Genomic DNA, 25,756 nt, shown 5'->3' on the forward strand with positions numbered 1-25,756 from the left:
GACTTGTGTTAGCCAGAAGAAAAGTGTAGTAAAAAGCTTACTTCTGTGCACCAGAATGATAGAAAATCTGACATTAAGACAGGAAAGGGAGCGAGTAGGAGGATAACAAGAAAGGGGTTAATGAAGGAGACAAAAAATATCACAAAAGAACAAAGGAGGGATATAAAGGAGGAAAAGGGGAATATGGATCAGAGAGGAAAGAGTAACAAAAAAGAAAAAAGGTGGGAAATAATTTTAGGAAAAATTATCAAGGCAGACACCAACAAAGTTCAATTTTCTCTAGACATCCAAAAATGTAAGCAGGTATGGAAAACATATTTTACTAAAGCATTCTCAAGCATTTTGTTTTTAACCCCTACCTGATGTGGTACATAATATGAACTTTCTGCCCTCCCTCCTTATTGTGTCTTAGTTTTAGCTTGAAGTAAACTATTTTTTATTTATCATTTTACTGGAGATAAATGAAACCTAGATAATTTACTTCCCCTCCTTTTCTTTTTTACTGTAAACTACTTATATAAATGATATGTTGGGTGGTATATTAAAAAAAAAGTGAACTATGATTATAATCTAAGACCACTATTATAAAACCTTTGGTCTCAAATTTTTTGCCTACATCTAATAAACTGTCATAAAATAAGTGAGAAATCATGTTTTTCAAGAGTTGAATTAAATCTATAAACATAAATAAAGATCTTAAAGAATTTTTAATAAATTAAGCAGGAAGAGTAGTTACTGTTTGCAAACAATTTTAAAATATTTCACCAATATTTTACTAAGAATGCAATACTTAAGTGGCAGTCACTGAAAGTCTATTCACGGTGCAGGATGCCAGGGATGGTAAGTTCATTGGTCAATACTGGGGGCCAAAAGAAAATGATCTGTGCATCTATACCGCAGGAGAAATGCAGGGACCATCCTACATGAACATGTTTATTGCTTTTATTTAAAACATTTCAGCTAAAATTGTCCATAGCACTGAAGATGGGAAGGTGGCCAATGTTACACCAATGTTATGCTGATTTTTAAAGAGTTACAGGGCTGATCCTGGAAATTACAGACCGGTATACCTGACTTCAGTTTCAGGTAAAATAGTGGAAACTATTATATTTATATTTCTTTATTAATTTTATAATTTTGACAATCACAATCAAAATACAAGAAAAATATCACTAATCCAAATAATTCAAGGTAAATTTTGATTACACAATATAGTTAGTCCACTATTAAGTAGAGACGGAGCTGAAGTTGCTGAAATTTAACATACAAATTATATAACCAGGAAAATCAAAAAGAGGCTCGATTGCCGTTGAGCATTTCTTTTCTAAACAGATTAAAAGAATCAGAATAAGCAATTACTTAATTTCCTGAGATGCAATAAATTTAGATAACTGCTGCAGTTCATAGAAAACATATCTGTTCTTTTTATATACCATGACATATTTACAGGGGTACCTCAAAACAAAGGTCGCCCCCAACTGAACCACCTTAGGTCTCAATATAAGAAACTGTTTTCTTCTCTTCTGTGTCGGACGTGAAATATCTGGGTACATTCTTATATTAGACAAAAAGGGAACATCTTTATATTTGAAGAACAATTTTAACAACCATTCCCTATCTGAATCAATAGCAAACTGTACTTGGTACTTGAGACTCAGTTTCTGACCTCTCCAGGAAATTAGTTAAATCCAAACTATTTGCAGATAAATTCTGCTGATTAGGATTTTGAGACCTAGATCTCAAAGGTAAGTAATATATTTTAAAGAGAGGTGGATATGATGAGTCAGGTACTTTCAAAACTTCACTTCAGTAACGCTTAAACATATCAGTTGGCGATATGGAAAATAATTTCGGAAAGTTAATAATCCGCAAATTAGTCCTCCTAATGGAGTTTTCCACCATTTCTTGCTTGAAATGAAGACTTGCACTATCCTTAACCCAAGTTAGTGCTTGCGTTTCTAAAGATTTTATTCTGGTGTCATAGTCATCTGATTAATTTTTCAAAGCCGAAACTTTATTCTTCAATTCCAAACTTTCCGATAGTACCCCAGTACAACGTTGAGAAAGTTGCTGTATCTGGTTTCCCAGGGAAATCTGGAGACTAGAAATGGCCTCCCAAATTGATTCCATATTAAAGACATAGGGGCAAAAACTCAGTTCTGATTTCCCTTGCTAAAGCAATAGTACTTGCATTTGCTACAGAAATATCAAAAACCATTTTTATCTGGTCATCCTCTCCTCGCAGTTACATGGTTTTTTTTAAATTTTATTTATTTATTCAATTTTAATTGAACATACAGCATAAAAATGCATTAAGAGACAGAAAGCATAATGCTATAAACAGAAAAAAATCAACAAAGTATTTTCCTGAGGGGGCGTGGCTTGGACACGCATGAAGGAGGTCGGTTAGCAGAAGAGCTCCATATAAAAAGTCCTTGAAAGAATAAAAAAGTCGCAAAAATTTGAAGAATTAAGATTAAATTTATGATAAAAATAAACTCGATGGCGTCAGGAAAGCAAAATAAAAACGACTTCGCAGTCTCTGGAAGCAGCAAGAGAGCAAAGCCCGAACAAGAGACAGGATCCAAAACCGCAGATCCAGAAGTAATGAAAGAACTTAAAGAAATCAAACAAATGCTTTCAATTCTCACAAAAAAAGTTACAGAATTAACAGATGATGTTTCAACATTAAATAAAAAGATGGATCTAATCGAATTAAAATCTAACGATTTAGAAGAAAGAATGATAACTGTTGAAGAAGAAATTTTAAACACAAAAACTGAAAAAAAGAAAATTGAAACACTTACTAAAGAACTGGAGGATTACTCGAATCGTGAGAGAAGAAGCAATGTTCGTCTGATAGGTTTACCGGAAGGAGCAGAAAAGGGGAATCCGGTGACCTTTATAGAAAACTTATTACCAAAACTACTTCCTCTACAAACTAAATATCCCATAGAGATTGAAAGAGCACATAGAGTGCCAACAAAGAGATCAGAAAAGCATCAAGGACCGAGGCCACTGATATTTAAACTACTACGCCACCAACAGGTCATGGAAATTTTTCATCTTGCAAAACAGAATAAAGGTTTACAATATCAAGATGCCCGTATTCACTTTGTCCCGGATTTTGCAAAAAGCACAGCAATTAAAAGAAAGAAACTGCTGGATTTGAGACCACAACTACGTGAACTGGGAGCAAAATTTGGTCTTGTATACCCAGCAAATATGAAAGTAACCATAGCAAACAAAACTTTAACCTTTGATAATCCTGAAGAGCTACAAAAATATATACAAAACCAGGAAATGCCAATGTCATCTTAATTTTCTTTATTTTATTATAATGAATGTCAAGTTTGAATGTCTTATAATATAAACAGGTAGGGGAAATGATATGTATTAAGAAGAGCTAATATCACCTTGTATTTTTTGAAATTATTGATTGAATATAATAAGTATTTAGCAGATGAAAAACGGTATAGAATGTTTTTGACTCTGTTCAAAAAATTCCTACATTCTAGAATGGAATGATTCTTTAAATTATAAATTAACATATAAGTATACAAGATCTTAGATAAAAGTAATATAGTTTTTAAACAAGGAAGAATATAATATTTATTAGATAATAAATAAGAACTTGAATATAAAAACGAGATATAAGCCCTTAATTGGTTTTAGAAAGTTAATAAATAAATTAACTATTGATATTAATAATAACAGATGCTGTAATGAGCAGATCCTAAATACTATTATGTGATTGAATCATGGTCCAGAGCTTTCTTCCTATGGAATGTATGTAAGAATGAATGAAGATCTATGTATGTATATATAACCCACTTCTCAGAAGACAATACAGGAAGAATAAACCTATTAAAAATCCTTTCTCTGATTCAATGGAACTACAAATCCCAGAAGTCCTTGCAAAAGGAAATACATGTAAAGAATAACTCTTAAAACCGGATGAACTATGAACAAATATGAATAAATAAACTACTAGACTTGACAATAAAAGATAAAGGATTACATCGGATGAAAGATCACAAAATAAACTAAAATTAGATCGTCGCTGGAACCGGAACTTATTCGGAATTAACAAACTATTGAAAAGAAATGAATAATACTCTGGATATAAAAAATACGAAGAAGAAGAAAGGAAGAAAAAATAATATTTACTTGGATGAATAAAGATAATGGAATGACACATCTTTAACTTTGATATATCTTAAAAATGAAACTAGGAAGTATGTTATATGAATGAGGTATGACTCTGTATAATGAAGGAAGGAAGCTCTGGAACGGGAAAAAAAAAAAAATCACATAGTACAAGTAGCACACATATGTGAAACATTGTTTATTTTCCAAAGAAATGAAACATCTCATTATATAATATATAAGTTTAAAAGAATTATAAGGATCTAGAATATATTCATAAACTTATATATTACTTAAAAATATTATAAAGAAATAGAATTAGAAAATATAAAGGTGATATATATGAATAAAAAAAAAAAATTTACAATATTTTTCATATTATTTGAATTAATAAGATATACTAATAGTTATAAAATATGAAAATAATATTTGAAAAGATTAAATTTAACATTGGGGAAAAAAAAAAAAAAAAAAGGCAAAATGTTTAAATATTATATGGATTGTTAATGTTATTTAGTTATATATGATATATTTGTGACTTATATCTGAATCTTAACAGGAAATGGACTTTTGTGGAGTGTTTTGATACCTGACCTAAGATGCGTGTTGCCAAGCATACACAGATAATATTGGGGGGGAAGGGAGGGGAGGGAGGGAAGAGGGGAAGAAAGAGAATGGGGAAAATATATTATTACAATGTGTGGATATCTGAAAATAATAATCATATGATTTCATGTCAAATTTTAATTACAAAAGTAAATGGATATTAAATTTTTTTCAATTAATGTCAATGGCTTAAATCATCCTATAAAAAGAAAAAAATTATTAGGTTTTCTCCATAAGCAAAACGCAGATATTTATTTCCTACAAGAGACACACCTTTCGGACACTGAATCTAGGAAGCTAACAGAAGGATGGATATCAAAATGTTTTTATTCACCGGCAATAGGGAAGAAAGCAGGGGTAGCGATAATAATAAATAAGAAATGCAAAGCTGATTTTAAATTAATAAATTCTGACTCTTCAGGAAGATGGATACATATTAAAATGGATCTGGGAAATACAACCCTGGATTTATTTAATCTTTATGCTCCTAATTCGAACCAAATGGAGTTTTTTAATCAAATTCAACAGATATTACTACCACTGGCTACTTCTAACTTAGTAGTAGCTGGAGATTTCAATGCTGTAATGGATCCAATTGTGGACAAGAAACCAAGTAAAATCATAAAATCTTTAGGATTAGATAATTTAATACAATCTTGTAATTTAATAGATATATGGCGTATCCTTCATTTTAATGATCGGGAATATTCTTTTTGTTCTCAGGTCCATAAATCTTTTTCAAGAATTGATTATATTTTTGTAACTAATAACATAGCGCAGCGTGTATCAAAAGCAGTTATAGATCCCATTATAATTTCAGATCATGCTGGTGTGTGGATTAACCTTAAGAATTATAATATTGATCAATTTAATTCAATATGGAGATTTAATAATGATTTATTAGCAGATTCGAAATTCTTAGAAGATCTTAAAGTAAAAATGCAAGAATTCTTTCAACTTAATTCTTCAGATGACATTAATATAGAAATTTTATGGGATGCTTTTAAAGCAACAATGAGAGGAAATATTATTTCTTATTCAGCTTTTATTAAAAAACAACTTAAAAAACAATATGAAGATATGGAAAAACAAATTAAATTATTAGAAAATAAATTAATTAAAAAATGGGAAAACAATACATTACAAGAGTTGTTAAAAGTAAAAGTTAAATATAATGAGATTTCTTCTCAATATGTGAGAAAAGACATTTTCAATAAACAAGTACAATATTATGGCAATTCAAATAAAGCGGGAAAATTATTAGCAAATTTTCTTAAAGCAAAGAAAAGAAAATCTAAGATTATTGCAATAAAAGATATACAAGGTAACACACATACCAGCACAAAAGATATTATAACACAATTTCTTGATTTTTATAAAGAATTATACACTTCTAATTCTTATAAAAATAAAGAACAAGAAGGATTAACATTCTTAAATTCCTTTCTTGGACCTAATATTCCGGATCATATAAAAGGAAGTTTAGAAGATCCTATATCTTTAAAAGAAATAGAAACAGCATTGAAGTTTCTTAGAGTTGGATCCGCTCCAGGTGGAGATGGGTATACTGTTGAATTTTATAAATCATTTCAAAATATCATTTTACCACATCTGTTAAATTTATATCAATATCAAATAAAGAATGAAAATATTTCAGGTACTATGGCAGAATCGATAATTATAGTCTTACCAAAACCAAACAAAGATCCTACTCTGGTTTCAAATTACAGGCCTATTTCGTTATTAAATGTGGATAATAAATTAATGGCTAAAGTATTAGCACTTAGATTGGCAAAAGCTCTTCCTTTCATTATAGATGTACATCAAACAGGATTTATTGCTAAAAGACATTCATCAAATAATACTAGACTAGCATTCCACTCATTAAATTTAGCAAAAAATATAAATGATCCAGCTTTTCTAATATCTTTAGATGCAGAAAAAGCTTTTGATAGAGTGGAATGGAATTTTATGTATCAAGCTTTACAATGGTTTGGTATAGGCTCCGGTTTTATTAAAATGATCCAGACATTGTATAGCTCTCCTGGTGCAAGATTATATATTAATAATAATTTATCAACTAGATTTAATTTGCATAGGGGAGTTAGACAAGGATGCCCTTTGTCTCCATTACTTTTTGATATTGTCTTAGAACCTTTATTAATTGCAATAAATAAGACTAAGGAGATAAAGGGAATCACGTTTTCCAACTGGGAATTTAAACTTTCTGCATATGCAGATGATATTTTATTATATTTAAGAGAACCGGATACTACTATTCCATGTATACTTAATTTATTAGAGAAATTCGGCACTTTTTCTGGATATAAAATTAATTGGAGCAAATCTGAAGTCCTCCCAATTAATGTTCATTGTACGAAAGGACTATTTGACCCATATTCATTTATTTGGAAAGAAGATGGAATAAAATACTTAGGAATTATGATAAAAAATACAATAGAAGACACAGTCAAAGAGAATGAAAAACTTTTATTGAAAAAAATAACAGAAATGTGTGAGCAATGGAATCCATTACATCTTTCTTGGTGGGGAAGAATTCAAACAATTAAAATGATGGTATTGCCTGTGGTTTGTTATCAAATGAGTATGATACCAATATTTTTTCAGGGGTCATTTTATAAAAAACTTAACAATATTCTTACAAAATTTGTTTGGTTTGGGAAAAGACCAAGAATCGCTTTAGTATCATTACAAAGACCAATTGTGGAAGGGGGGGTAAATTTTCCAAATTTTTATAGGTATCATCAAGCCTATATTTTAAGACAGGGTATGTATTGGATCCTCCCAGATCTCATGGAAAATGTACCAGATTGGCTGTATTTAGAATGGCAGCTCCTGTTCCCTTTATATCCAGAACATCTAATTACCATAACAATGCCTAGGAGATATAAAGATAACAGAATCTTTTTAGATACTTGGAAAACATTGAGATACATAAGTAACCTATCACCAGAACCAATAGCTAAATCTCTAAATCAATCAATATGGGTAAACTCCAGGATCAGAATTGGCGGATTTAAAATCGTCTGGAAACAATGGATAAATGCAGGAATAAGAACATTGAATGATGTCATATCAGAAGGTTCCTTGCTTAGTTTTTCACAATTGCAAAATAAATTTGGACTAAATAAAACACAATATTTTAAATGGATGCAATTGAAGCAAGCCATTCAGGTAGGGTTCCCTGAATGGAAAGATCTTAATACCCAATATAGTTTGCAAGTTTTATGTTTCCAGGCGGATTTCTTGGGACACCAAGCCGCAAAATGGTATAAATTAATATATGGATTTCTAAATAAAAAAAAGAAAACTGGACTTAGGGATATTTGGAGCATTGAGATTGGACAGACAATTTCTGCATCTCAATGGCCAAGATTCTGGTCCTGGAGATTAAGATTAACAAAGTCAGCATCTATGAGTCAAACATGGATATTTTTATTACATAGAGTGTTATGGACCCCGACGCGCTTGCAAAAAATAGATAATACTAGATCTAATAGATGCTGGCATTGTAAAATAGAAGTAGGGACATTAGATCATTTAATTTTTTTTTGTCCTTGCATAAAAGCCTATTGGAATTTAATTTGGCCCCAAATTAACATATTACTAGAAAATCATATTGGTCTCTCATATGATACCATATTATTTGGTACTGCAATGAGAACACAAAGTCCAATATCAGCAAACAATAACAAATTGCTTTTAATATTGACAGGAGTTGCCATGCAGCAAATCACACAAAATTGGAAGGATTATACCAAGCTAAATTATACATTCTGGTGGAACTCGGTGTGTCACATATACAAAATGGAGAAAATATTGGCATTACAACAAGGAAATATAAAAAATTTTAAGAAAATATGGGATCCATTGACAAAATATTCTAAAGATCAGATATCTTAACACATTGATAATAATAATATAGGGTTAGGGAGGGAAATATAGAAATTAATATGAGGAAAAATGAAAAAACAAATAACAGGGGAAAGGGATTCAATATATATGATATATTGTACATACAACTATAATTATTATAAACTAAATATTATGCTATTTATTTATTGTAAGAATGAAAATTTTATAAATAAAAATTTAAAAAAAAAAAAACAAAGTATTTTCCATAGGAACCTAACAAAGAAATATATTCACAGCAACTTTCTCTATAAGTCCTCAACTACAAAAGAGGAAGAGGATAAGGAAAAAGAGGCACATCTCAAAAGAAAAAAGAGAACTTAATAAAATAATGACATCTCGTCCGCTAATAAACTACAGTCTTCCATTTTCCTAATAATCAAATTTTTTCCCCCGGACCCGACACCTGAACCTGTATTTTGCACTTATTCTCAAGAAAAGCCTCCAGTTGTTTGGGATCAAAAAAAAGATACCTATTTGACTCATACAATATTAAACATTTACAAGGAAAACGTAAAAAGAAATGAGTGCCCAGGGCTATCACCTGAGAGTGTAGAGCCAAAAATTGCTTCATTTTCTCCTGTGTATCTACACATACATCAGGAAAAACCCAGACTTTACCTCCCAAAAACAATTTATCAGTTACGAAAAAACATTCTCATCACCCAGTCCTTATCAGACTCAAAAACAAATGTAACTAAGAGTGTTGCTCTTATACACTTTCTTCCAAAGATGTTTCTAATATTTGTGTTACATTAGGTTTGCTGTTTCTTCCCTGGCATAAAATAGACTCGAGAAAATGGAGGCACAGTTTCCTTTGGAACCCCCAGAATTTCCATCAGATATTTCTTAAGCAGTTCAATGGGGGCTACAGTCTTGGATTGAGGAAAGTTGATAAAACGCAGATTCAACCTACGGGTATAATTCTCCATTTTCTCCACTTTATTCCTCAGTCCAGCCATACCCTGACCATAGATCAGGTTGTTAGATTTTATTTCTTTAAGATTTTGTTGAACTTCCTCCACTCTTTTTTCGAACTCGAAATTCTTTGCCTCCTGGGTGACAATACGTGTTTTACGATCTTCCAAAGAATTGTCCACCAAAACCTTGTTTCCCATGAAAATCTTCTCCAAGCGGGCTACAGCATCCCAGATAAAATCTAAAGTAACACGGGGAGGTTTAACCAGTGGTGTAAAAGGCTGTGCACCAATATCCTGCCGATGATCTAGTTTCTCAGTCCTGGGGCTCTCTCTGTGCAACTCTTCTACTCCTCCTAAAGCACCTTTGAGCGCCAAGTGGAGCTCAGAATCCGCTCCCATATTGTCTCCCAGCTCTCTGGTTTCTCCTCTTACGCTCCGGATACTCCCCTTCTCCGTTGAAAAAACCGCCATGTTGAACACAGCCTGTGGATTCATCGATTGTTCCGGCAGCGTCACCATGCCTGGGTCAGAGGGTGGAAGTCTATCCTCCGGGCTCAGAGTAACACTGAGCTCAGGTAAGGCCGCCCTTTCGCCAGCACCCGCTCCGGAGATGTGCGCTGATCGGACCATAAACTTCTCAATGGTGGAAAGGGGAAGTGGAGAGGACTCGGAGAGAAGTCCTTACTTTCCCCTTTCTCTTACCCATCTTCTATGCTTTTCAAAGCTATACAGCAAAGAAAAATAAATTCCAAGTGATAGCCTTTCTCAGCATGACTGCGAGCGAGACGCCATCTTAAATCCTCCAGCTATATGGTTACTACTGCACATTCCTCCTGCTTGCTCACTACTCCGGGTTCCACACCCTGCTGGGTAAGCAAGAGGGCGTCCTGGACCTTACTCCGCGTCGGCTGCTCCACTCCTACTACTGCCACTTCCGCACCCGACGCCTCAGGGCGAACCAGAGGACTCCGTTCCTCCGGAGACAAGCTGACACCCTCAAAGGATAGGACACGCCCTTCAGCTTGCGCGTTCCCTCCAGCTGAGGGATTGTCTTCCGGCTGCTGCGCTCTTGGGCCTTGCTGCACAAACTCGTCCATCGGGCCGGTCCGAGGTAACTGCTCTCCCGGTGGAAACTATTATAAAAAATACAATTTTGGAACATGTAGATATACGGTTTAATGGGACAAAGTCAGCATGGTTTCAGTCTTACCACTCTGCTTCATTTCTTTGAAGGTGTGAACAAACTTGTGGATAAAGGAGAGCTGGTTGACATAATATATCTAGACTTTCAGAAAGCTTTCGACAAAGTTTCTCATGAGAGACTCAGAAAAAATTAAAGAGTTATGGGATAGGAGGCAATGTTCTGCGAAAAGGGCGAACAAAATGCTAGGAATGATTAAGAAGGGGATCACAAACAGATCGGAGTCCAGTCTCACCAGTTTAGCATGAACTTGTCCAACTTTGTCTTGAAACCCTGGAGGGTGTTTTCCCCTATAACAGACTCCGGAAAAGAGTTCCAGTTTTCTACCACTCTCTGGGTGAAGAAGAATTTCCTTATGTTTGTACGGAATCTATCCCCTTTCAACTTTAGAGAGTGTCCTCTTGTTCTCCCTACTTTGGAGAGGGTGAACAGTCTGTCTTTCTCTACTAAGTCTATTCCCTTCAGTATTTTGAATGTTTCGATCATGTTCCCTCTCTGTCTCCTCTTTTCAAGGGAGAAGAGGCCTAGTTTCTCCAATCTCTCACTGTACGGCAACTCCTCCATCCCCTTAACTATTTTAATCGCTCTTCTCTGGACCCTTTCGAGTAGTACCGTGTCCTTCTTCATGTACAGTGACCAGTGCTGGACGCAGTAATCCAGGTGAGGGTGCACCATGGCCCGGACAGAGGCATGATAACCTTCTCCGATCTGTTCTTGATCCCCTTCTTGATCATTCCTAGCATTCTGTTCACCTTTTTCGCCGCCACAGAACATTGTGCAGATGGCTTCATCGACTTGTCGATCAGAACTCCCAAGTCCCATTCCTGGGAGGTCTCTCCAAGTACTACCCCGGACATCCTGTATTCGTGCATGAGATTTTTGTTACCGACATGCATCACTTTGCACTTATCCATGTTGAACCTCATTTGCCATGTTGATGCCCATTTCTCGAGCTTGATTATGTCACGTTGCAAATCTTCACAATCCCCCTATGTCTTCACTACTCTGTATAACTTTGTATCGTCTGCAAATTTAATCACCTCACTCATCGTACCAATGTCCAGATTGTTTATAAAGATGTTGAAGAGTACTGAGCCCTGCAGCACCCCGCTGGTGACGCTCTTCCAGTCTGAGAATTGTCCATTTACCCCCACTCTCTGTTTCTTATGCTCCAGCCAGTTTTTAATCCACCTTGATTCCATGGTATGCAATTTTCCAAAGTAGTCGTTCATGTGGAACTTTGTCGAACGCCTTCTGAAAATCCAGATATACAATGTCGACCGGGTCGCCCTTGTCCATCTGCCTGTTTATTCCCTCGAAGAAGTGCAGCAAGTTCATCAGGCAAGATCTGCCTTTCCTGAAACCGTGCTGGCTGGTCCTCATCAGATCGTGTCCGTCAAGGTGATCAATGATGTGGTCCTTTATCAGCACCTCTACCATCTTTCCCGGTACCGAGGTCAGACTCACCAATCTATAGTTTCCCGGATCTCCCCTCGAACCTTTTTTGAAGATCGGCGTAATGTTCACCACCTTCTAGTCTTCCAGAATCTTTCCCGATTTGATCAGTAGATTGCCTATTAGCTGAAGCAGTCCCTTTCAGTTCCTTGATGACCCTCGGATGGATGCCATCCGGTCTCGGGGATTTATCGCTCTTAAGCCTATCAATCTGCTTGCATACATCTTCTAGACTGACCGTCAACCCTGTCAGTTTCCCGTCTTCGTTTCCAGCATATAGCCTGATGGGTTCCGGTATGCTGTGTATATCTTCTTTGGTAAATACAGAGGCAAAAAACGTGTTCAGTTTGTCGGCGATTTCTTTGTCCTCCTTTAGCACTCTCTTTATTCCACGGTCATCCAACGGCCCCACCGCTTCCTTCGTGGGTTACAAACAACGAATAGATCAGGATGGTGCAGAGAAAATATAGAAGGGGGGGACTTTTCTTGAAACAGCCTTTGGGCGAAACATGTCAAAATGACAGGTCCCTTCCCGATATGAACAAGAGAATACTATAAAGATAAGTTTTAGTGTTGATTAGCTTTTATTACTAGAGCACAGAGTACTTTAAAATATTTAAGTATAAAATAAAAATCACAGAGCTAGTAAGGAGGCCACTGCCATATGTATGTTCTTAGCCTTTGAAAACACTTTGCTAGCAACTGGCACTTCTGAAGCCCTTAGAAAAATAGTAAAAAAGAAACAAAAGACAAATGAATGTATATAAGTCAGGCATGAACATTGGAGATACACATATAACTTACAATATTCAATTTTATATGCCCTGTCCATGTTCCACCCACTATTTAAGATACTAAGTAGCAGATTTAAAACAAACTGGAGAAAATATCTCTTCACTCAATGTATAATTAAACTCTGGATTTTGTTGCTAGGGAATGTGGTAAAAGTAGTTAGCTTAGCAGGGTTTAAAAAAGGTGTGGATAATGTCTTTAAAAAAGTCCTTAAAGTCACTATTAAGATGGACTTGGGAAGATCCACTGCTTTTTCCTAGGATAAGCAGCATAAAATCTGTTTTACTTTTTCGGATCTTGCCAAGTATCTGTGTCCTGAGTAAGCCACTGTTGGCACTCTCATGTTCTTAAGTTCTAGAAACAGCACCATGTACATCAGTCAGTGCTACTTATTTCATAAAAAAAAAAAAAATCTGGCACTTGCCAAGAATACTGGCCTAGCTTTACATATATAAACTCAATATCTATTTTATTATCTACATGATAAAATTATTCTCTTGCAGTCATATAGATTCTACATCAGACCTACTTGTCCTCATGGCTGCATCCACATAACCTTCATAGAGCTGTCTCTGTGCCAGTAAAAAGAAATGATATGCTTCTGCTCCACGCCATGCATTGTCTATGATTCGATTATCTGAAGACAGTGCATCTTCTTCTAGCAAACCAGCTAAAGCAGATGTGGCCTGAAAGAGACAATTATAAAAATTACACATTTGGACTAGCTAGTAAAGAGGTCCAGAGAAGAGCGATGAAAATGGTTAAGGCACTGGAGGAGTTGCCGTACAATAAGAGGCTAGAGAAACTGGGCCTCTTCTCCCTTGAAAAGAGGAGACTGAGAGGGGACATGATCGGAACATTCAAGAAATTGAAGGAAATAGACATAGTAGAGAAAGAGAAATTGTTCACCCTCTCCAAGATGAAGAGAATGAGGGGGCACTTGCTAAAGTTAAAAGGGAATAGATTCTGTACAAGGGAATAGATTCTGTACAAGTTCTTCTTCACCCAGAGAGTGATAGAAATCTGGAACGCTGTTATAGGGGAAAGCACCCTTCAGGGATTCAAGAAAAGGTTGGATAAGTTCCTGCTGAGACAGAACATACACAGGCAAGACTAGACTCAAATAGGGCACTGGTCTTTGACCTAAGGGCCGCCGCATGAACGGACTGCTGGGCACGATGGACCACTAGTCTGACCCAGCAGCGGCAAATCTTATGTTCTTAAATCTTAAACAAAATGCATATAGGCCTTGATTCTACTAATATATGAAGCTGTATACATAGACAAACTGAGAGATATTCATGTACCATGAAGATATAATAGGGGTTCTCTGTAGACAGCAGAATATATCAACTACAAGTGTGGATGTCAGCTTATGGTACCAACATGGAAGAGCTCAGAAAGATCTAGAAAAGCTTTATGAGCATGCACATAAATTCTCATGAGTTTCTTCAATAGAATACAAAAGCTGTGGATCCCAACTTCCGAATGGGCAGGACGACTGAGAAAAAATGCTTACAGCAGGTGTTGGAGACCAGACTATTTTCTGTGCCTGAACAGCTATGTTGACCTGAAAGAACTGTTAGTGGGAGGAACTGCATTAAGAAGCAAATTAATTTGTTCTTAGAATATTATCCATTAATACCATCCCCTGTGGAGGTAGGGGTAGAAATGTCTAGTTAACAGTGAGATATGAAAATTTGGAATGTTAATCAAGCAGTCACTCTACTTAATCTTCTATAAGCACATGTAAGATAAGTTAACCACAGCTGCTTTGGCCCTTACATGGCCATAAGTGTCTTGTCCAAACTGAGTGTAACAAAAGTGATCCAATTAGCAATTATTTTTGAAAGTGTTTTTAATTACTGGTAGCCCTGCTTATTTGAATCAAATGATAAGACAGCTGTGTAGAGGTACAGTAAACTCAGTTATCCAGCATTCATGGGGATTGATGGATGCTGGATAACTGTAGTTTCTGGTTGCTTGAGAGTTACTGTAAAAATAATTTTGTATCCCTTCCCACCTCTATCATCCCCCCATCCCCACTTGTAGGTCCAGCATCTGTTCTTCCCTTCTTTCTGGGTCACTTTCTCTTCCCCCCTTATGGGTCCAGCAACCATCCATCTCCCCTCCCCTGCACCCTGATGGACCTTCCCTCCCCAACATTTGCCCTCTCTCTCTCCCTCTGCATGGTTCTGGCCTCCTGGCCCCCTTCACTTACCAAAGCAGCAGCTGGTCAGTAGACGCAGCACTGAAAACAGGCTGTTTGTGGCCAGTCCCAGCAGAGCCTTTCCTCTGTTGCATCGGAAGTGACACATCAGAGGAAAGGCCTGTTTTCAGCACTGACTGGTTGCTGCTACTGCTTTGGGTAAGGGAGGGAGGAATGGAGGGGGATTTGTGGCTCAGGACAGCTGCTGTTGCTTCAGAGCTGGAGGCAGGGAGAGGGGGTTCGTGGCTCAGGATCGCTGCTTTGGTCTAGAAGATCACTGCATAAACAGCGTTCTGCCGTGTATCTAAATCTATCGATTATGCCACTCTCAATACGTCTAAGGCTATACGTATAGGAGTGTCCATTATACAGCATACTAGACATCTAGAATAGCTATGCCATTAGTTATCCTATCAGACATTGTTTATGTCATAGTGCTAGCATCTCAACGTCCTCTACCTGTATATATATAGCCCTGCACGTGGAATCCCAATCTTTGTGGGTATTAGGAGTTGGTGTTGTTACGAATGGTGGTAGTGGTATGAAAAAAAATTGAGTTCTGAGTGAAAAAGTGAGTGTGAGAGCCTGTGTGATAGAGATGTAGAAAGAAAGGGTTTGTTTGAAAGAGTGAGTGCTCCTTCCAAGTGTCTCATTTAAGTGAGAGAGTGAGTGAATCTGCATGTGATAGGGGTAATAGAGGAAAGGAGAGAGCCCAACTACACCTGGGCAGAGACAGAGTGTCTTGTAGAGTTCTGTCTCCGGTATGGAGGCATCTCCTCATACACCATGGCCAGAGGGCACTCCCCCACAATGTCTCCCTGAATGTCTGGAGATGCATCTGGAGTACCCTCCAGGGGTCAGTGTCACCCAGTGCCCTCTACTATCTAAGTCAGTATAACACTAATGGTCTCCTAATATGAGGGGGCCCCAATTAAATGAGCTCCCACTTGCCCTGCAAGCAGCCTCTTCCTAGTTGTCTACCACTACATGTGGATCATTTTCACAGCATCTCCTCATTGCAAAAAAGGTAAAATGTGACCTTTCCCTGTCTCACTGACATCACCAAGAAGGCACAGGACAAAATTAGCTGTGAAGAATCTATGAATAGGAAAATAAACACTCCATATATTTGTGAAGAAGTATAATGCATGTGCTCTGTGCCCTCATTAACCTGCATTTGTTGTATAGCTGTATTCAATGGGAACCTTCATGGCACATTAACATTTTCCCATTGCAGTACCACCAGATCCTAAAACTTAATATGACACATATCATCTGAAGGTAGCCTCCTCAATATCACATTAACACCTGTACTGATAATGCATGTGAAGCCAAGAGAGCCCATCACCAGAGTCCATTCCCCACCAAATTGTGTCTTGCAGCCAAGTTTGGTATCCATTGGGACCTTGAGTTCCTGAGGCGGCGATATTGGAGGGTGCACCAGGAAAATCAGGTCCTAAGCCAGCACAAGAGGCAGCGCCTCAGGTGTGAACTTAAGTATCCACACAGTAACCCTACATCTGCCTTGGTTCCCCTATCATATGCTACATATGATGTGCCTACCTCGTCTGCACTTGCAACCCCCAGTAAAATCAATGAGATTACATGGAAAGGTGGAAGGCATATATGCAACAGCATCTATCAGCTGCAGCTTGGGGGGGGAGGGGGAGGGGGAGGGACATGAACCAATATAGCAATGATCAAACTCAGCATATGTAGCAGCAAATAAAATAATATTAATCACTACTGTTCACTGAAAGCTTCTATTCTGCTACTGATGACTGGGGAGTCAATTCAGAGTAGTTTACATGAGCTTCTGTAATAGTGTTATTATACGTTTTGTTTGTGCTGGATGGTTCTCTGAAGTTCCTTTTCCCTTGCACAATACATGAGATATATACATATTAGGTCATTTGCTGCTACATATATTGAGTGTTTGTGACCAGAATCCATTTGATTGGTTAAAAAGAAACAAAAATCACCAACAGTGGATATCAAACACCCAAACCCTTGCACTGCAACATCGCAGCCCTAACCACTACACCACACAATCAGCTGAACACAAAGGAAAGACATGAAGGATTGTAGATTGACAGATGGCACTCATGACCCCCCCACCCACGGCTTCTCAAGCCGATAAGCCCTCATATCCCCTATAACACACTCTTTGCATACACCGTACTCAGCTCCACTAGTTGGGGTGCAAGTCACCTGAAAGATTTTCACCAGCAGCCCCATACATATTTTCAGCACAGGGCCTCCCCTAAACTCATATACAGTCTCCCATCTATCTCTCCCCCACAGATCCTTCCTATCACCCATATGTGCTCCTCACCCTCACAAAGTACCTCCCAAGATGCACCAGGGAGGGGGAATACCCAGTTTAGATGATGCAGCAGTAGCTGCGGTGAGGATGTCCATCTCCATGTTCACGTAAGGGGAAGGGGTGCGGTGGAGATGGGGAGGGTCACTACTAGACATAGTGGGTAGTTTAGTGCAGCAAGAGAGTGGGCATCTATCCTGCTGGCAGTGGGGGGGCGCATTTGGGTCAGGTCGGGCAGGATTTTTTTTTTAGTGAAGCAGAAGAGAGTGGGCATCTCTCCTGCTGCCGGGAGGGGGTGGGGGGATCGCGGCCAGGATGTTAGGGAAGGGGTGTTGTGTTGTAGCAGAGACATTGGGCATCTCTCCCGCTGCATCACAACACAGATAGGTTTTCTAGCAGTCTCTGACACTGACCAGCACCCTGGACCAGTTGCTTTTTTTTGTCGCCAAAAGCTGATGCCACTTTTTGAAAATGGCTCGGCATTTTTAAGAATCCACTGGAGGGCTCATTTCAGTGTTGACGAGCCCATTTGCATGTCAGTGTCGGAGACTGCTAGAAACCTCGCTAAAGACGGAGATAATCCGTTTTGATAATCTGCCGCTAAACTGCATACAGGCTAAACTGCCGGAAAACAGTTTAATGATGGCGGTAAAACTTTTGAGAATCTTGCCCTAGGTGGGTAATGATCAAATATTTGTATGGTACTTGAAAAACAACTGTAGCCAATGTTAAAGTTAGAAGGTGAGGTGACTCACAAGCAGCATTATTCAATTAACATGAGGGTCAAAATCTGCAGTACTGACTTTTGCCACATCTTGATATAACTGACCCCCTTAATGTAAGCCCCATTATGTTCAACTAGACTCATTTACTAATAGTTGCATTAAATGGATTAACTCACATTAAGTACAAATTAAATGCATATTAATGCATTAACTCAGGCTAGCAATTGCAGCCCTGATTTGTACTTGAGGCAGTGGAGTTTGAAGTGACTTGCCCAAGGTCAGAAGTATCATCAGTGGGAGAAGCAGGTTTTGAACTCCGACTTTCTTAGTTCTCTGTCTGTAGTTCTAACAAGGTGAGTTACTCCTTCACATACAGCACCGTGAAATGGACCTTAACTATTTTACAACTAAGCAGCATTCTGCACCTCTGAATGTTTTCCTTTCAGTTTCCCTTTTTGTGTGTTTTTCATCTGTTCATGGTATTGTTGTACAAGCAATGCTGCTAATACATAGAGTTTTTTTACACGCAGTGGTTTAGTCCTTTTTCTTGCCTCTTCATCTGCAATCTTAAAAAGAAAAAAGATATTAGAAGTTGATTTCTGCAGCTATCTGCTTCTAACAAATTGAAAAGTGAAGATCTCTAACATTTGTGATTATGCTCTAAGCAGTTTTTTAAAGTTTTATTTGACATTAAAAGGTGAAAGTTTGATTACAGTATTTAAGAAATGCAAGCAATATTTGGCAGGGAATTAATTCTGCAATGCTTTCTGAAATATAGAAATTGCTTTGAATATTGACCTTATAACATGTTAATTTGAGAGATTTTTGTTCACTATTTACACTTTCAAACAGTAATGATTTTGGAGGCAGACATGAGGCCGATATTCAGCAGGACTTTGAGCAGGAGTGGATCCTACCTGGATCAATCCAGTTCACCAGGTCTGCTGAAATTCTGGATAATGCTAGATTTTCAGTGGCATTATCCAGATCAAATAGATACAAAAATGGATAAAAATCTAGACAGACTGTCTGGGAGTGGAATTTCCATTTACCCATTCTGAAGCAATTTTCAATTGGCTAACCAGGTAACTGCCCTGATAAAGTGAGGACAGCAAAAGGTATTCCAACTTTATCAGATACTGGCACTGAACATCTGGGTATAAAATAAACACAATGATCAATGTTAAATCAAACACTGGCCTCTACAACTGAATAATACCCCCTATATTTTTTAAATATAATAAAAATGCGGAGTTGCTAACTGTCTTATCTCAGATACAGACCCAGTTTGTCTAAATTTATCAACTCTGTGTTATCTTTTTAAAAATTTATTTCACCTCAATCTATCTATCTAAAATCAGATGTGTCTGTGTGTGTTTGTGTATGTATGCATTTTCCTCAAAAAATCTGTATACAACCACCAAAAACAGGGAGGAATGGAGAGAAGTATAGTTCAAAAATTCAAAAATATCACTCCAAAACAAAAGCACCACACAAGCCAAGAAAGCTAGCTTATTACTTAAGCGAAAGAAAAGCCTCAGACAAACGGAGTATACCCACACTCTTCCATCAAAGCATCATAGGCAAAAAACTTTCGCACAAGTTTAAAGTTAGCAGGTGGGAGCAAAAAATAGCCAACAATGATTAATGGTAAAAACCACTGAACACAAACAGGCCAGGCTGACGATCGTTTCGTGGCCGGTAACCACTGCTTCAGGGCCTTAGCGCCAAATGCAGGCTATCCTATAACACAAACCCAAAAGGGAAATAAAATTGCTCACCTGCTAAAAGTTGAAAAAGAGCAAAAGCTCATTCAACTACTTACAGTATGCAGATCCTAACTGCTGCTTTCAACCACAACTTTCAAAGCACTGTTGTGGGGCTTATAACCATGCCCGGATTGGCTGGTTCATTCATGTTCAGCTGACCTGTCAAGTGATCTTTCTCCTGACAGGGCTGGACATGGACATGACAATAGAAAGAAATTCAAGTGATGTGTAAAAGTTTTAAATGATGTAATATTGTGTACTTGATGTAAGATGAAAAAATGAATAAAGAATTTGAAAAAAAAAAAAAGAAAATAATTTTTGTATGCATTTTCCAACATAACTTAGAAACGCATGGAGAAATTTCAACCAAACTTGGTATACATATGACTTACTATCTGGGAAAAAATATTGGGGGTGGGAAGGGGTGTTTTATAGAGATGGAGCTGCTTTGACCAATTGTGTGAAGCTTCGGGAATGATGTCACACAGTCATTCAACAGTGCTGTGGGGTGGTGAAGCCTAAACAGAAAGTGAAAAATGAAAATTTGTGTGATGTTAATCCTCAAGTGAATGTAAAGCAAAACCCAAGGGAATTTGAAAGTAAACGTAATTGTCAAATAATTCCCGTTTTACCAGGCGTAATCACTGAATATAAGTCTATTGATACCATAAGATTGGGATAAATAAATAGCCAGGCAACACCGGGTGATCAGCTAGTATATTAAAAAAAGGAAAGGATTCTGGATTTAGCTCATGCCTTTTCAGTTGTACCTTAAGGTAAGTTGTATTCAGGTACCATAGCTATCTCCCTGTCCCTGGAGGGCTTACAGTTTCGAGTCGCTCGCACCGCGCATGTGCGAGTGCCTTCCCGCCCAGACCAGACCAGACTCAGTTCTTACTTTTCCACGGAGCCGAGAAGTCCGTCTTCGACTCTTTGCGTGAAGATTTTTCACTTGTGCCTTCTAAAGTCTGTGGTTTTGGGTTAATTTTCTCTCAATCGCTGATTTTCATCGTTTTTCTTGTTTTAAAAAAAAAAAAAAATTCTTCCATCCGTCCGACCGGGCAGGCCAAGTGGCCGCAGCCCCGTGGCTTCGATCTTGCGGCGGAGCTTTTCCGGCCTATCACCGATTTTAAAAAGTGTGCCAAGTGCCAGTGCGCGATTTCGCTCACGGACCCTCATCGATGTCTCGGGCCTGAACACCTTCCGAAATCGTGCCGGCCTTGCTCCACACTCACCGCACGTGCTTTCAAGCGCCATTGCGTCTTGTGGGAGTCGCTGTTCAGCATGGAGTCCTCAACGGAGCAATCGTCATCGAAAGGCCCCTCACCTACGACTTCATCCGCGGCTCCTCAGCCTTCCACCTCTGTGGCGCCGAGTCTCATCAAGCCTGCATCATTCGTGCCGGCCCCGACTCCAGTGCCTGCTGCGATGCCTTCCTCAGTCTCTTCAGATCAGGTAGCACAGCAGCCTATTCCACCGGTAGTGCTAAACGTGCCCAAGGCTTCTAGGCCCAAGCACTCACACACTACCCCCAAAGAACGCGAGGCCCATGCAGGCGATCCCATTGCAGATGTGGATCCGTCCTTGCCGGCCTCGTTCCAGACCTTGTTAGAGAAGCAATTAATTGAGCTCTTCACCACCATTGGGCCTAAGCTTCTCTCTCAAATCCAGCCTGGGCACGGGGAGGCCTCCCGCGAGGTCGAGCCGCCTCCAGTGCCTCAGCGTTACACACACTCTCTACAGGGAGCAGAGTCTCTGCGAGTGTCTGGTCTGGCTTCGGTGCATGCATCGCAAGGAGCAGAGTCTTTTCCCATGCCTCCATTGGAACCCATCCACTCCATTGGAACTCGATGCAAGGAGCAGAGTCTTTGCGAGTGCCTCCATTGGAACCCATCCACTCGATGCAAGGAGCAGAGTATTTGCGAGTGCCTCCATTGGAACCCATCCACTCGATGCAAGGAGCAGAGCCTTTGCGAGTGCCTCCATTGGAGCCGATCCACCCGATGCAGGGGTTCGAGTCCATACGAGTACCCAGGGGTGATCCCAGCCATCCAACTGTGCTTCGATCGACTGCCTCCAGCCCCATCCACTACCTGGGGGCCTCAGCGAAGATCCATTCGCCTCGTCCATCGAGGCCCATAGCCAAGCACGGTTCACATCGGTCGAGGCATTCATTGAGGCACTCGTCCAGGCATGCCTCGCCTCATCGGAAGCAGCCTTTCCTTGAGTATTACCACTGGCTACTTCACCTCCTCTGATGCCGGAGCTCGAGGACACGATGGGGTCTTTATCACCACCACGATCCCCATCCTCATTGGATCCTGAGGCCTCGATGTCCTCGAGCCCGTCTCGAGGCCCGACTTCGGCTGACCTGCTGTCGTTCTCCTCGTTCCTTCGACAAATGGCAGCCGACCTAGACATCCACCTGGACACAGGTTCCAAATTCACCAAGGAATACCTGGAGACTGTGCACCTCCCTTAACCACTGCTGAATCCCTCAAGCTTCCTCTTCATAAGTTGCTGGACCAGACCTTCATGCGATGCCTTGAAACACCTTATTCCATCCCCGCTGTACCGGGCAAATTGGATACCAGGTACCAAACGGTACACCATAAGGGGTTCGATGGTTCCCAACTCTCTCATCAATCCCTCTTGGTGGAGTCCTCAATGAAGTGGTCCCACCCCTCCCAAGTCTACGCTGCCGTTCCACCTGGTAGAGAGGGCAAGACCATGGACCGATTTGGCAGGAGGATTTATCAGAACTCCATGATGACATCCAGGGTTCTGAATTACAACTTTCATTTCGTCACATACTTTGAGTTCTTCCTGTCGGTACTCCAGAAGTTCTCGCCCTATGTGGACCCTAGGGCACAATCCGAGTACCAGGAGGTTCTGGCCTCACTGTCCCAGCTCCGGTTACAGCTGATGCAGTCATCCTACGATGCCTTTGAGCTCTCGGCTCGGGCTACAGCGTGTGCAGTGGCCATGCGCTGGCTGGCATGGTTCAGGACCATCGATATGGATCCTAACCTCCAGGATAGGCTCGCCAACATCCCATGCGCTGGTACCGACCTCTTTGATGAATCCATCGAGGTGGCGACCAGGAAGCTCTCGGACCACGAGAAATCCTTCCAATCCATCCTGCGTCCGAAGCCCAAGCCTGCTCCTCCTCGTCCATCACGTCCACCGTTGATATACCAGCGGCGTTACCCACCTAAACAGGCTCCCACCATCCGACAGCCTGTGAAGCGGCAGCATTCCCAAAAGCAGCAACATAAACCTCAGCCATCTACTGCCCCTAAGGCCCCTCAGCCCTTTTGACTGTCTCATAGAGGACGTAACTTCAGTCGTCCTGCCTTTTTCAGTTGCTCCACCAATCGGAGGTCGTCTCCATCACTTTTACCATCGATGGACGACCATTACCACCGACCTCTGGGTCCTCTCCATAATCAGAGAAGGATACTCTCTCCAGTTCGACCGAGTCCTCCCGGAACATCCTCCAAGAGAGTATCCTTTAAACTTGACCCAGACCGTTCTTCTTCTGCAGAAAGCCCAGGCCTTATTACAGCTCGGAGCTGTCGAGCCGGTCCCTGTGTCTCAGCAGAACAAAGGCTTTTACTCCCAGTACTTCCTTGTTCCGAAGAAGTTGGGCGATCTGCGACCCATTTTGGATCTCAGGGTGCTCAACAAGTTCCTGGTCAAAGAGAAGTTTCGCATGTTGACCCTGACATCCCTGTACCCCCTCCTCGAGCAGAATGACTGGTTATGCTCTCTGGATCTCAAGGAGGCCTACACTCACATTCCCATTCACCCGGCCTCCCGCCAATACCTCAGATTCAGGGTGGGAAATCTTCATCTTCAATACCGAGTGCTTCCTTTCGGCCTGACCTCGTCACCCAGAGTCTTCACCAAGGGCCTGGTAGTAGTGGCCGCAGCGCTCAGGAACCACGGCCTCCAGGTATTCCCCTACCTGGATGACTGGCTCATCAAGGATTCCACGTCCCAGGAAGTCGTCCTCACAACTCAAAAGACGATCTGGTTGCTGCAACACCTGGGGTTCGAGATAAACTTCCCGAAATCCAACCTACAACCTTCCCAGACTCTTCCTTTCATCGGAGCTGTTCTGGACACTACCCAACTCAGGGCGTTCCTCCCTCCTGAACGGCTGGAAGCTCTCCTCCATCTTTGCCACTTGGTGTCCTCTCGCCCGTCCATCTCGGCGAGACACATGAGGGTTCTCCTAGGCCACATGGCCTGTACAGTTCATGTGACTCCTTTTGCCAGATTTCACCTCAGGATTCCCCAGTGGACCCTGGCATCTCAGTGGACGCAGATATCCGACCCTCTGTCCAGACACATCCGGGTCACCCCTGCTCTGCAACAGTCTCTTCGCTGGTGGATGCTATCCTCCAATCTATCCAGAGGTTTGCTGTTCCAAACTCCCCCCCATCAGAAAGTCCTCACGACCGACTCATCCACTTATGCTTGGGGGGCTCATCTGGACGGTCTCCGCACTCAGGGTTATTGAACCAGCACAGACAGCCAGTGCCACATCAATCTCCTGAAACTCAGGGCGATTTTCCATGCTCTCAATGCCTTCCAGCACCTGCTTCAAGACAAGGTGGTCCTCATTCGCACGGACAACCAAGTCGCCATGTATTATATCAACAAGCAGGGGGGCACGGGATCGGCCTCCCTCTGCCAGGAAGTTCTGAAAGTTTGGGATTGGGCGATTCGCCACAACACCTTCCTCAAAGCTGTCTACATTCAAGGGGCGGACAATGCCTTGGCGGACAACTTGAGTCGCCTGCTGCAACCTCACAAGTGGACCCTCCATTCAACGCCCCTCCATCACATCTTTTCTCAGTGGGGGACACCTCAGATCAACCTCTTTGCAGCCCCCCACAACTTCAAACTGCCTCAGTTCTGCTCCAGGATCTACACTCCTCACCGCCTCGAGGCAGATGCTTTCCTTCTGGACTGGACGAACCTCTTTCTATATGCGTTTCCTCTCATTCAGAAGACTCTAGTCAAACTCAAGTCAGATCATGCCATCATGATTCTGATTGCTCCACGGTGGCCCAGACAACCTTGGTACTCCCTTCTACTTCAACTCAGCAGCAGGGAGCCCCTCCTTCTACCAGTGTTTCCATCACTGCTTACTCAGCATCAGGGATCTCTGCTCCATCCCAACCTGCAGTCTCTACACCTGACAGCTTGGTTCCTCTCAACGTAACCCCTCTACAGTTTTTTCAACCTGTGAGAGATGTCCTAGAAGCTTCCAGGAAGCCTGCTACTAGACAATGCTACCACCAAAAGTGGACTAGATTTTCTACTTGGTGTTTTTCTCATCAACACAAGCCACAACACTCCTCCTTGTCTTCAGTTTTGGATTACCTTTTGCATCTTTCTCATTCTGGCCTCAAGTCTACATCGATACGAGTCCATCTTAATGCAATTGCTGCTTTCCATCAGCCGCTCCAAGGGAAATCTCTCTCTGCCCATCCGGTGGTTTCCAGATTCATGAAAGGACTTTTCCATGTCAATCCTCCCCTCAAACCGCCTCCAGTGGTTTGGGACTTCAATGTTGTTCTTTCTCAGCTTATGAAACCTCCATTTGAACCTCTTCACAAGGCTCATCTGAAGTATCTTACTTGGAAAGTGGTGTTCCTTA

General features: G+C 40.3%; 1 protein-coding gene across 3 annotated transcripts in view; it reads right to left on the reverse strand.

Moving 5' to 3' along the window:
- Positions 1–25,756, reverse strand: part of WDR35 (WD repeat domain 35) — a 315,141-nt gene that overhangs the window by 7,907 nt on the left and 281,478 nt on the right. For all 3 annotated transcript variants that reach the window (XM_033936987.1, XM_033936985.1, XM_033936986.1), the window contains 2 exons: positions 18,739–18,879; positions 13,586–13,742 (listed from right to left, as the gene is read on the reverse strand). In XM_033936987.1, the coding sequence (XP_033792878.1) occupies positions 13,586–13,742; positions 18,739–18,879 (298 nt within the window). The remainder of the gene's footprint in view (positions 1–13,585; positions 13,743–18,738; positions 18,880–25,756) is intronic.

The sequence above is a fragment of the Geotrypetes seraphini genome, chromosome 3, assembly GCF_902459505.1.
Source record: "Geotrypetes seraphini chromosome 3, aGeoSer1.1, whole genome shotgun sequence".
Classification (NCBI taxonomy): Eukaryota; Metazoa; Chordata; class Amphibia; order Gymnophiona; family Dermophiidae; genus Geotrypetes; species Geotrypetes seraphini.